Source organism: Pogona vitticeps, chromosome 10, assembly GCF_051106095.1.
Source record: "Pogona vitticeps strain Pit_001003342236 chromosome 10, PviZW2.1, whole genome shotgun sequence".
NCBI classification, from domain to species: domain Eukaryota; kingdom Metazoa; phylum Chordata; class Lepidosauria; order Squamata; family Agamidae; genus Pogona; species Pogona vitticeps.
The window spans coordinates 21,265,557-21,279,006 of record NC_135792.1 but is presented as its reverse complement, the minus strand read 5'-3'; the positions used below and the strand labels follow the sequence as shown (position 1 = coordinate 21,279,006).

The 13,450-nt window shown below is 43.2% G+C and overlaps 1 protein-coding gene across 1 annotated transcript in view; it reads right to left on the bottom strand.

The window, feature by feature from the left end:
* The window catches only part of VAT1L (vesicle amine transport 1 like), a 79,942-nt gene extending 74,425 nt beyond the window's left edge, over positions 1-5,517 (bottom strand). Inside the window, exon 1 of the mRNA XM_072980439.2 lies at positions 5,113-5,517. Coding sequence (XP_072836540.1) covers positions 5,113-5,384 — 272 coding nt within the window. The 5' untranslated portion in view covers positions 5,385-5,517. The remainder of the gene's footprint in view (positions 1-5,112) is intronic.
* Positions 5,518-13,450: the final 7,933 nt, after the last annotated feature.

The following is a 13,450-nucleotide window of genomic DNA, read 5'->3' as shown; positions in this document are numbered from 1 at the left end:
TGTGTGATTAACCTTTCTATCAGTAGCACCTCTTCATTTTAATTGCTACTCAATCTGAGCTCTCTCTCTTTTGCTCTGTAGCAATGGCTTTTCAGGTGGGGGGGAGGGATAGGAACTGAAGTGCAGTAGCAAAAAAAAGGTGCACACACAAGAATGCACATACAGAGAAGCTTCTGTTCTAAATCTTGCTTTCCTTAAGCAGCTTTTTTCTGAAGGATGGAGAACATAAAAGAGTGCAATGGGTAAAATCACATGGCGTGATTCTAAATCCTCAAACACATGATTCGCCCTCTGCAGCAGATTGAGTCAACATGACTTAAAGACTGGGTTGGTCTTATTCAGTTGTTGGGTCAGTCTTGCATCCTGTGGAAAGCACAAAGAAAGACAACCTGTAGGCAATTGTGTCGTTTCTAACTCACAACCCATGCAAATCTGTGTGCAGTCCCTACTCCCTTATCATTGGCCCACGCTTCACGGCTTGAACATAGCTTCTCAGTTTTCAGATGGATCACATGTTCGCAAATCCATGAGCAACAATACAGGTCATAACATAGGCCATGTCGTCCTGTGCATGTTTACTTCAAAGGCAACTTCCACCAAGTTCATTATTATCAACCCACCTGAAAACATGAAATCTCGTCTGATTCCAGAAGCTAAACAGAATTATGTGTGGCTACCACTTAGAAGGGAGACCGCCAGGGAAGACGAGGAAAGGAACGCACCAGAACCACTAGGACTGAGATTCAACAACACTGGGCTAGAAGGGACCATGGCCTGACTCAGCACCAAGTAATTTATTATATTCCTATGGGGCTTCTGCCTGAGAACGTACAGGGTTGAATCTGTACATTGTTCTTAGGACCAGTGATAGGAAAATTAACTTTTCTGTACTACGTTTCCCAGAATACCTCATCTAGCACGGCCAGTCCAAAAACATATAGATACTTAGGAGCAATGCAAATTCTTTTCTCTGAACAAAAAACTAAAAAAAGTATTGTGGCACCTTTATGAGTAACAAACTCATAACTCAGTGCTGGCTTTTACTTGTTAAGATCCTTCTTCAGAAACGTCTTTAGAAAACATTCAACACAACATACTCCTACAGCTCTTCGCCACAGGCTTTAAGTTAAGCCCTGGCCATATAGTATCTGGTTACTAATCATATGGAGGAATACAGAAAATTCAGTAATGAACTCAGTGTTATGGTAGTTACAGTGTCCACTTTTTCCAAAATGTTGGAAACGCAAGGATAGACTATAGAACAGGTCACTTGCAGTTAATATCAAAATATATTTTGTTTAAAATAGCTTTCTAAAATAGGCTCTGTCCTTCTTAGATTTTTTTTACTCTGCCTTTATTAGGATTATGAAAACTGATTGTTATTTTTTTTAAAGATTAAGATGGTGAGCACTCCAACGCTGCAAGCATTCAAGAGAAAATTGGACCACATCAATCACATCCGCATTGATTTGGATTCCTGCTTTGAGGAGGGGGTTGGACTTGATGACTTCATAGGCCCCTTCCAACTCCATTCTTCTATGATTATTGGGCAAAGAATGGGTACTTAAATTCAGGACTATCATCATGCAGAGTGAAGTGGACAGTTACCTCCAGCAGCAGATTACATGTATCATGAAATGTCCATGTATTGTTAGAAATTTGCACAATGATTGTGGCATTTTACTGACACCGTAGAGAGATGTTCTGTGCACCTTCACCTGGGAGAATTGGAAGCACCATGTCTTCCTTTATCTCAGGCAGCGAAATGTCTGGGGCTGGTTTTGTTTATATTGCATTATTTTACAAAAAAGTCCGTTTATATTACTAAATGTTGGCAGGATAGCTCATGATCCCAGAAGAAGGGAATGGTAAACCAGTTCTGATTACTCTACCAGGAAAATCTTTGAAACAGTTGCTATTAGTCACAATTAACTTGATGACACATTATTATTATTATTATTATTATTATTATTATTATTATTATTATTATTATTATTATTATTATTATTATTATTATTATTATTATTATTATTATTATTATTGTCGTCGTCGTCATCGTCGTCGTCGTCGTCGTCATCATTATATTCTCAATTAAGTAATTTGACTCTTCCTACTTTGTAATCTGCCTAATTACTGAATCGGGAAGTCACTATAATACAGAATTGGTAATTCTTTCTTTCTTCCCCTAATACATATACTGTGGCTGATTTTCATGAAATAGTCAGTTAGCTGATTATTTTGCTATATAAACTCTTTTCTTTACATGTGTGTATCTTTTGGTTTTCATTTTATATTTATATTTACTACAAGTAATTGCTTTTTTAGTACTGTATTTTTATTTATGTGTCTTCTTCCTATGTTTGTATGCCATTTTGTAAGCTACTTTAAGTCCCTGAACTGGGAAAAATGAAATATGGTATCCAGTGTGGTGTAGTGGACTGGATAGTGATGGACTAGGACTCAGAAGACCTGGGTTCGAATCCACACTCAGCCATAGGTGGTTCCGGTAAGGCCACTCCCTAAATTTCTTATTTACTTTGAAAATCCTGTTATGGTCACTATAAGTCTGATGAGACCTGACACAGCACATTACACACACACACACACACACACACACACACACACACACACACACACACACATTAAATGAATAAACTAAGAAATATACCAACAGGACAGACTGGGGAAAATGAATGAGTGTTCTGCTTGTTAGTGTCAATGGGAAACAAAAGTATTTGGAAAAGATGGATAGAAGGATTAAAACCTATTTCCTCTGCAATTAAGTCCTTCAAGAAAGCATGCTTGAAATTGCACTTGTAGTTTAATTTACAGACAATGATTTACTTATAATGGTGAAAAATACGTTTCCTTCCATGTGTCCAAGAAAAAGCCAAACAAGGTGGTAGTGATAAGGCTTGACATCTCTATCTGGATTTGGAAAAAATAATTTGTGCCGAAGGGCAGACCCTTATGCCCAGGACTAAAATCTATGCCCTGGGACTCTCCCCCCCCCCAAAAAAAAATGGTCCCTCTTTTCACGAAGCCTTCTTCCGAGGGACCCTCGGAGCTGCGATGGTTCTCAAAGCTGGCTGAGAAATGGGTGTTCTATCAAGATGGGCACGAGGCATTTCAAGCGAAGAAGCCCGCTGAGGGTCAGCTCACGTTGGCAGTGAGTGGGCAGATGCTGCCTTGGCATCTTTCGTCCCTTGAAATGGCTGCCTGGCCATTTCGAAGCTAGGGTTAGCTTTGCCTCTGCTAACCTACTACATGGTCTCATTCTCAGATTTGGACCAACCTAGACAAGTTGCCACATCCTCACTCCGCCCAAGGTGGGGCCAAAGCCGCCACTCTTTGGCTTGGGACCCACCATGTAGAACCCGTTATATGGGGAGTGGAATCAAGATGTCAAAACATGGAGGTGGCCTCTGGCAGAGAATGGGTTAATCCACAGGAAGGATTGTCAAGTGGAGGGAAAAGGTGAAGATGAAGGGGGGGAGATGGGACTCAAGAGCCAGGGCAAGGAAAATCAGGCAGAAGCTCTTCTCAGATTTAGCTGGGTCAGAATTAATCGATCCGTATTTGACAGACCAGAAAAACAGAGAAGAAAGAAGTTTAACAACATATTCACAGGGAGCAAGAAGATCAGGCAGGATGACCGAGCAGGCAGCATTTTGGAAACCAGCCCATCCACTTTTAAAATGCAAAGTCACAGACATGGGGGGGGGGGGGGGAGGAAGAGGGAAGATGGATGGAAGAGAAAGGCAGAGCCCCCTCCCAATGCTGTTGACCCCCCTCCCCATGCATGGCACCCCCACCCCCACAGCTGAAGCAATAGGAGTTACTGATCCCCAGGGAGGACAACTGACAAGGGAAGAGTGGATGCATGAGCCATTTCTGAGATGCTCTGTTGCCAAACTGTGCTTTAGAAAGGAAATATGATAGGAACACCAGCGTGGAATAACACAGAAGGTTAAGGGTTGGGGAAGGGGAAGAGGACCATTCCGGCTTCGATCCTGTGTACGTCTCTGCCTGGAAGGGATCTCCCCTTGAGCAAGGCAGGCTTTCCAGCAGAGTCCATCTGCACACAACTGGCTTGCTCCTTGATTTGGGGGTAAAGCCCATTGCACTTAATGGGCAGAGCAAGTGTGTTGTGCAATGCACTTGGCTTGAGGTCGGATCCCTCCTTGGCAGTTGTGGGAAGCACTCCTGAGGAAATCGCCCCAGGATCACACCTTGGCTTGGGAAACCGAAACCCCTGGTATCTGAGTGCGGCTGCCTTCTCCGAGTAAACCCACCAAGGTTTCGTCTGTAACTTTGCAAAACTGTGGGTATTTTTTTTTTTGTGGGGGGTGTGTGTGTGTGTGTGTGTGTGTGTGTGCGCGCGCGCGCGCAGGGGGGATGAGACGAGATGTTTCTGTTTCTTTGTCCCATCATCCTGTCCATTCACAAGGGAGAAGCTACTCCACTAGCATCCTTGTCTCTCCCCACCCACCCACCCCCCATTTGCTGAGCTGAAACGGGTACCCATCCTTCTCTGGTCCAAAGCTCCCTTTCTCTCCCTACAGAGGCATTTTTTAGAAGGAGGGAGAGCGAGAGAGAAACGGGTGGAAGGATGCCTCCAGGAGAGTAGGTGGACGAGGGGGGAAAAAAAAAGCAGAGGATGGCGGTGGCGGCGGCGGCACCCGCATCTCCACCTCCCTTCCCCGCGGAAGGGGGGGGGAACCCGAGACAGGGCCAGGCTGGGACTCCCGACCTCTGGGCTCCCCAGCCACCCCCATCATCCATCCCAGGGCCCCTCCACAAAAGGCAACTGGAAGATGGGACTTATCCTACAAATGGTTCGAGTCATCAGCCATCGCTGGAAGGACGTGGCATTAAAACGAGAACTTACAATCTGGAAGGCAGAAAACAGTACAAAGCGCAATTGGGAATTTTGAGATGGCCAGATGTATAGAATGGATGTTGGTATGTCATCGTCTCTCCTCTTCCCCTTTACCTCAATCCCTTTTCCTTCCTGCTACCCTTTGTTAAAAAAATATATATATTAAAAATAAATCAATAAATCCATCCCAAGGCCCCAAGGAGAATAATAATAAGATGATGATACTGGACCAGGCTTTGACGCGCAGCTTGAGCTCCCCTTCTTGAGGCTCCGGCATGACTTTTTTGGAGACCCGGAGCTTGTTGAGGCCCCCGAAGGCGGAGAGCACCACGGCGCGCATCTCCTTGGCATCCGCCGCCCGGGGGCTGCCGGGGGCCCCGCCGGTGCCTCCACCGCCGCCGCCGCCGCCGCCACCTCCTCCGCCTCCGCCTCCGTTTTCAGCAGCCTCGGGCTCGATCATCTGCTCCGTCTCCTCGGCTTTCTCGGCCCCTTCCTTGGCCATGGCCCGGCGGCGATGCGGGCGGACGGTGGGAGCGATGCTCGGACTAGCGGTGCCGGCGGCCAGCGGAGAGCTCCCTTCCTCTGGTCCCGCCTGTTGAATCCGGGCGCGCGCCCGGGGGGGGGATGCGCGCGCGCGCGCGAGAGAGAGAGGCGGGCGAGTGGCGAGGATGCTGCGCTGTGCGCAATGGCTGCAGCCGGCGGGATGAGGAGGGCGCGGGTCCTCCTACCGTAACTGACGGAGTGGGTGCGCAGCGGCAAGACAAGAACCTCCAAATAAATTCCTCCTCCATCATCCGTGCCCTTGCATGCCGGATGGACCTGATGGAGTCGGGTTAGGTCTGGAAGCTTTTTTGGGGGATGGGGAGAGTGTCTGGAGATGTTTTTTCTTCGACCATTCATCTGGGTGCCAAGGAACATCTCTTCCACATTTTCGCTTCCTGTCTCCTCCACCTTGGTTCTCAGAGCCCTACCAGTCGCAACATCATCAACCTCCATGAAAACTCGGTTTGTGATGTGATGTGTTTTTTTTTTTAAGGGTCTATAAGGTAAAGGTAAAGGTTTCCCTTGACATTTAGTCCAGTCGTGTCCAACTCTGGGGTGTGGTGCTCATCCCCATCTCCAAGCCATAGAGCCAGTGTTTGTCCATAGACAGTTTCCATGGTCACATGGCCAGCGCAACTAGACACGGAACACTGTTACCTTCCCAGCGAGGTGGTCCCTGTTAATCTACTCACATTTTTACATGCTTTCGAACTGCTAGTTTGGTGGGAGCTGGGACAAGCGACGGGCACTCACTCCATCACGTGGATTCGATCTCACAACTGCTTGGTCTTCTGACCCTGCAGCACAGAGGCTTCTGTGGTTTAGCCTGCAGCGCCACCACGTCCCATTAAGGGTCTATAAAGGTATCGCCTATTTTTGCATTTGGAGTTTGTTTTGTGATGACCACACGGCTGCCCTTCACATCACCAACTTGAGGGTTAATGGGGACACGGGAGAGGGCCTTCTCTGTGGCAGCTCCCAGGGTATGGAAAATGAGGCTGGCCCCTTCCCTTTTGTCTTTCCACCAACAGCGGAAAGACCCACCTTTTCATGAAGGCTTTAAATAATTGTGATTTGTGTCCGTGAATGCCATTTTTCAAGTTAAGATAGCTTTTAACATTTTTTTGTCCTGCTATTATAATTACACTAGTGTATTTTAATCAGATTTATAGTTTAATCGTTTTTAATGTATAACCACCACAATTTTAGATTTCTACCCTACCTATCATCATACCACACCATCGTTTTAGATGTACATCTTGCCCATCACTGCCATCTCCTCCACCACCATCGCTGTCATCCATTGACTTTTACGACCCCCAACAAATGGAACTCAAAGACACTAACAAGAAAATGAATAAAGCATTAATGAACTAAAGCAAGTTTAAAACCAGATCAAAAGCAAATGAAACAAAACAGAAATAAATGTTAGGCTAAATCAAAGTTTGGGTCAAGAAGTGGTGTGTGTTCTGTGCTGTCAAGTTGGAACTGAGTTATAGCAACCCTAATAGGGCTTTCAAGGTAAGTGAGATATTTAAGGAGTGCTTTTACCAATTCTTCTCCCTCAATGAGTTTCCAAGGTTGAGTGGAGATTCGAACCCTTTTCTCCAGAGACTTAGTCCACCAGTGAAATCATTAAAAGCAACTCTCCTTGTCACTAACACATCCCATTCATTTCAAAGTATCTTCTCAAGCTAAGCCTAATAGTGGATTTAGCCCATAAGGATTATCGTTCAATGCAAGAGCTATTTTTCATTTTCCTCCTCCTCCTACAGATGGATACACATAATCTAGGTCTCAAGCAAAGATATTTTTTACCTTTTGTTTTTAGTTTATTTGTAAAAAAAATTAAGAAGAGGTGTACGTAGCTGTTTCAGAATCATTTTAACAAAAGAAACATGAATTATCAACACAGAAAAGCCCCACCTTTGGGAAGGATAAAAACAAGCTCCTCCTATCTTCTCTTCCCATTTATAAAAGTCTGTGTAATTCCAGAAGAGGGAATATTTGAACATGGCATTGTATCTGCACATACACAGAAGCTGAACACATGTGACTCACACGGCATTCAGTATAACAAATGTGCACAGAGGATATTATTCCGTGAACTATTTACGGAAGTTCTTTCCATTTGAATCTACAGATAGCCCTTCCCACTCACTCGCTCTGTAATGTAGGAGTGGTCATACTTACTTACTTACTTACTTACTTACTTACTTACTTACTTACTTACTTACTTACTTACTTACTTACTTACTTACTTACTTACTTACTTACTTACTTACTTACTTACTTACTTACTTACTTACTTACTATACTTATATCCTGCCCATCTACTCTGGGTGGCTCACAACAAGTGGAATAAAAACAATTAAAATATAACAACAATTTACAACAATAAACATTTGTAGGGTTGCAGGGCAGACAAAAGATTACAGCAAATCATGTGAAGGACTTTGAATGCTCAAAAAAAGAAAAAAAAAGAAGAAGCTGAGGAAAGGAGCTACAGCCCTCCTCAAAATTCTCCAGGCAGAGAGGCCAAGGGCCTTGATACCAGGGTATTCTGGGAACTGTGTCCCCAAAAGATGGGTAACTTTTCCCAACTATACTTTTGATGCATTTATAGAAATCTAAAGCATTGTTGTACCAAAGTTCCCTAGAACAATGTATTCTCGAAGGCTTTCATGGCTGGGATCTGCTGGCAGAGTTCCGACTCCTGTCCTCTGAAGGTTCCGGCCACAGAGACTGGTGAAATGTTAGGAAGAACCACTTTCAGAACACAGCCAAAGAGCCTGGAAAACCCACAACAACTTCCCTAGAACACATTGATCGATTGACTGACAGACTGATTATTTTTACTGTTTGCCAATAAAACATTGACTGGTTGATTGACTGAAATATTTCCATCCTACCTTACACCTGAGTATTTCAGGAATATAGCCAATAAACCAGCTTAAAGACTAATTTTTTTGGTAAAGGTAATCAGTTCAATCTTTTTTTTTTTAAATACCAACAACCTAAACCAGTCAGACTAACCTGCACTGACTGAACCTCAAAAGACTGAATATCCGGATGTTGATACTGGAATGACAGGACATTCAATCTGCCAAGGGAGGGCATTAAAAGACGGAAATGTTCTCCATAAGGGGCAGCAGACACGGCCAGAACATTGCACAGCTAAGGTACCCCAGGTGAGGAAGCCCTCTTGTATGTTTCTACATGGCCTACTGCTCTGAAAGAGCAAACACAGAGGAAAACCCCACTGACTGCTCTTCATCCTCAGGCAGAGAATTGAATTCCCTCAAGCATTGCGAGTAACGTATTTGGAAATGCTGCCCTAAGTGAATGACATTATGTCCACCTGTACTAGGAATGGAACGCAATAGATGGGAAACCCTGACCTCTGAGCGTTCAGCCTGGAGGCAGGTGGAGCATCATGGCCTCTCCCAATTTGAAGAGACCCTTGTCCAGCAGGCTGAGGCAAAGAGGCCGCCCCGAAACCAGCAAAATCAGGGAGCTGGACAGGGGACAGATTGGATTCGTCTTCAGTGTGAAAGGGATGGTCACTCTCGAATTGGCCTTCTCAGCCACACTAGACGCTGTTCCAAGTCCTTCATACAGAGCACGTCACCATAGTCTGTCAAGACTGAAGGATGCCTAATCTAACTACTGTACTCTAATACTCTCTTGGTTCACTAAATCTGCTTGTTACATGGGATGAAGTGGCTGTGGGAGCTTCAAAAATTCCAGTGTGCATGTATTAACAAACATAGTCCTTTTAAAACAATTTATTCTATGATTCATCATTGAGCCTTTAGTTCTGACTTCCTTCCTTCCTTCCTTCCTTCCTTCCTTCCTTCCTTCCTTCCTACCTACCTACCTACCTACCTACCTACCTACCTACCTACCTACCTACCTACCTACCTACCTACCTACCTACCTACCTACCTACCTACCTACCTACCTACCTACCTACCTACCTACAGCTTCTTTAGATCACATTTAGCTGTCTTTGTAGGATGAAGATATAAAGAGACATTTTAAATAGTTCTTTGACTGTGATTGCCTGTCTTGGAACCCAAAAAATGCAGACCTCTCTGAAATTGTGCTTTTGAAATGAAAAGGAAGAAGGAAATGTACTCCTGACATTTTAGCTCATTTGCTCTGTCTTCTCTTTTCTTCTGGGGCATTTGTGTCTTATCAGAGTGCTGAGCTACTCGAATGAAACCCCTTCCATAACTTCCATTCCATCTCACACCTAACAAGCACTTTTGCTTGCATGAAGAAATGAAGGATTTGGTGCTAACTAACAAGAGAACAATGGCGAAGAAAATCCTTTCCTGAGCAAGAAAAATCTTTGCTAATTAAGCAGTGTGTTATTGATAAAATGGGAAACACAAGGAGAAAAGGTCCCAGATGTCAAGTGGGTAAGAAAACTGGTGGGTTTGGTTCTCATGATGACGAGATGAAAGGTGCTCTGCATTTCTCTAAGGACACTTTCGCTTTCCAGAAAAAAGGAGAAAAACAAAATCAGCGGAATGATGAGGGAAGTTCAAACTCTTAGCTTCATGATTGTGACATTAAAACTAATCATACAACAGTCCTCCTTCCTTCTGAAAATTAAGCAGGAATCGTTTCCAAGCCTGCTCCATCATAGCTAGCAAAAACCAGCACCTAATATATTTGTGAGTTTTGTACTTTTGTTAATGATACAGGAGCACAACTGATAAGGAAAATGGCAATGTCTGCAGGATATTCACCTGTAGCTTATTGTGGATGCTTCCTACTGGGAACTGGATGAAAAAGGACAGAACAGCAGTTCATTCTTCTAGGGATGTAGGTATGACAGTGAGGCCTCCTCTGTATATTCAGGAATCCAGCATATCTCACAGATATATAAAGCACATCTCATCAGTAAATGATCCACCAGTTGACCTTATCAATTTGAAAGAATATTGAATGCTGTGTTTTCAACGGAGCTGGTTTATTGTCTAAGCAGAACTATTTTTAATTTTAATTTTTTACTGCAATAGGTCACAATGTTTATTGTACAGTCTAGGCTGAAATAAGGCTGCATGAAATATTTATGTTATTATCTGTCAAATTAGTGGTTCCAGCCTTTTTGTGTTAACTGCCCACCATTTTAAAATGCCCACCAGTTGCTTCCCTAAACAGTTGTTGCTTCTGCTCTGTTGAATCAGTGGGGATTCTTATGTTGCTTACAATGTTACAGTAAGTTGCAATTAGAGTAGGCCCATGCAAATCAATGGAAGTTACAGAAGAGTTGACTCACCAAATCCCCACTGATTCAATGGGCCTTCTCCAGGGTGACCAACTGCTCTAAGCAACAAGATTTCAGCCCCTAAATGAGATCACGGCACAATGCTGGATCGTTAACTAGGATTAGCTAGATAGTCATCCCATTGAAGGCAATGAAGGCCAAATGGGGAAAAATCTTAAAAAGTCTGAATCATTCTGCCTCCATTTCGTCTCAGAAGAACACTCTCCAAGATACAGGAAGAATAAGAGGAATGATAAGAAACTGCCTGAGCTCTTTCAGTACATCGTAATGATGATATAGTTAAGCCAATTCTTCTTTTTGGCTCTATAAAGGATTCTCAGTAAGAGATGAAAAATGTATTTAATTTATGAGGTAGTGCGGGCCAGCGTCTCTCTTCTGGAGTGCTATTTTGGTCTGTTATTATAATCCATTGTCCATCAGAGTTATCAGTATCCGAGATCGACTTCCTTGATTGTTTGTACTCATTATGGAAAGTGGGCCTGCAAAAGAGAGGAAACAGACTGCCTTAACCCTCAGGTCACTCTTTCCAGCGATCCTGTAATTTGAAAAGCTCATTCACAATCTGAGATAATTGTTTTATGTCCTATTCTGACTCAACTTCACTGGAGACTCTTTCCTCCCTTATCTGTAAGAGCCCGTATGAATTATAGCAGCATCAAAGCAATTTTCTGCTCAAAGCAGCTACTGAGAACTATATTTTTCTCCTCTGCTAGGGGAAAAAAAAGAACACATTAATGGTACGCTGGTATCATGTGGAAGAAAGAAAACTGATTCCATGTTAGACTGAGGGAAAATACTCCAGGGTCTACACGGGCAAGGAGAATTTCGTGGGGCTTGGCAAAGAAAATAAAACTCCAGATAAACAATAACAAATATCACTGGTAACCCATAACTAGAGGTAGACTACATTAGTGTTCCAGCCACATGATTTAGGTAGACCTTAAAGTCTGAGAAATCAGACCTGCTAATAAAAGAAGGTTTACACCAATCAGAAAACAAAGTCATCTGATTTGCAAGATATGGAAGGTGGAAAACTCCTACTATGATGATATCTCACTTTCTACAGTTAAGCAATTTTCTCTTCTAATGATGAGTTGTCTATAAGTATAGTTTCACCTTTGTATCTCAGTCTAATAGTTCTAATAAGACCATAGTTCTACAGAAACTTTGGTGTCTGTGAATAAAACAAAAGCACATTATCCCAAATTCATAAACTGGAGGATTTTTGAAGAACAGGACCATAGCACATACATACAGATATAGATCTAAGACACGTAGTGGATTATATATGTTTGTAGCAGATATTGAGCAGAAGCTTTTCTTCTATATCTACACATTTAATTAATAATTTTAAGCCAATATGGAGTTTCAGGCAAAAGTTACTGGCCCTGAATTAGTTACATCTCATGGAATGACCATAACATTTTGCTGTTTAGTGTGATTATTACAGCTTGGAAAAGGGGTGTTGGATGGCAATTTCCAGAATCCTGCAGAACTAGAGGGACTATATCAGGCTGATTTGCACTGACTTGTATTCAGTAGAAAATAATGCACATCTGACTGTCTCAATCCCACAGCATTTTCCATATTATTTGTCAATGTAGTTGTCCCCTTAGGTTCATTTAGTGGGAAATTCTTTTCTAATGACTTTTCTAATCTCTGCTGATTCTTTTGTTAGGTTGTTACTACAGTTATGAGGATAATCCTGCTTCCGTGAAGTATATGAAGCAGACACATACATTGGTATGTACAGCTTTGTTCTAGCAAAGAATCTTCCTTGGTTCTTTTTTTTAAATAGAAACTTTGTAAAAATAAAAGTATGTCATTAATGTTCTTTTTTTTAAAATAATGAAAGCAACCATGAACAACAGGACATATCATTGTAGAACAGAGGAAATAAACAGAGTAGTATAATTCAATTATTCAAACATGCATCCGGAAGAATATTCATTCAGACTAATGAGAAGTGTCTTACCACCTCCCTATTGTGCCATTCCCAACAGAGGACTAATGATGACCAATTGAACCATAAAATAAGATGCACCTGTTAGAGCTTGACAGCTGGTAGAGAGACTGCCTTAGTTGAGCACATTTTAATAGACTTGGTAGTCTTTCTGTTTACTGATGAAAAATGTTTTTGCTCATAAAGCTAAGACAGTGAACATCTGTACACATAGCTGCTTGGAAATTAGGTCCCACTGAGTTAAATGATTCCACCCCCCCTCAGTGAACCTTCAGCCCATGGGCCTAAGGGGCAACTACAGTATATCGACAAATAATATAGGAAATGTATTTGCGAAGGCTTTCACGGCCGGGATCTAATGGTTGTTGTGTGTGTTTTTGGGCTCTTTGGGCGTGTTCTGAAGGTTGTTCTTCCTTCCTTCCATTACAGTGGTCTAATCTTGAGATTACGAGTGCATGCACCAAGGTAGTGAGTGCCCCCGTGTCGAGATAGGGCCACAGCCGGGCGATCCGTCAGAGGTGGAAAAAGGCGGCGCGGACACCATGCTGTCAGGTCCAGATGTATGTCCAGGCTGCGGACCCCACTCTTTGCGGCCAGGGTCACCCCCCCAAACGTGAGAGAGTCACCCAAGCCGCCAACCATGTGGCCACCCACCCTCAGAACTTCTGTCTTGTCCGGATTCAGCCCATTTTCCTGCATCCATTTCAGTACGGCCCCCAGGCAGCGCTGAAGGGACAGGACGGCATCACTTGCAGTTGGT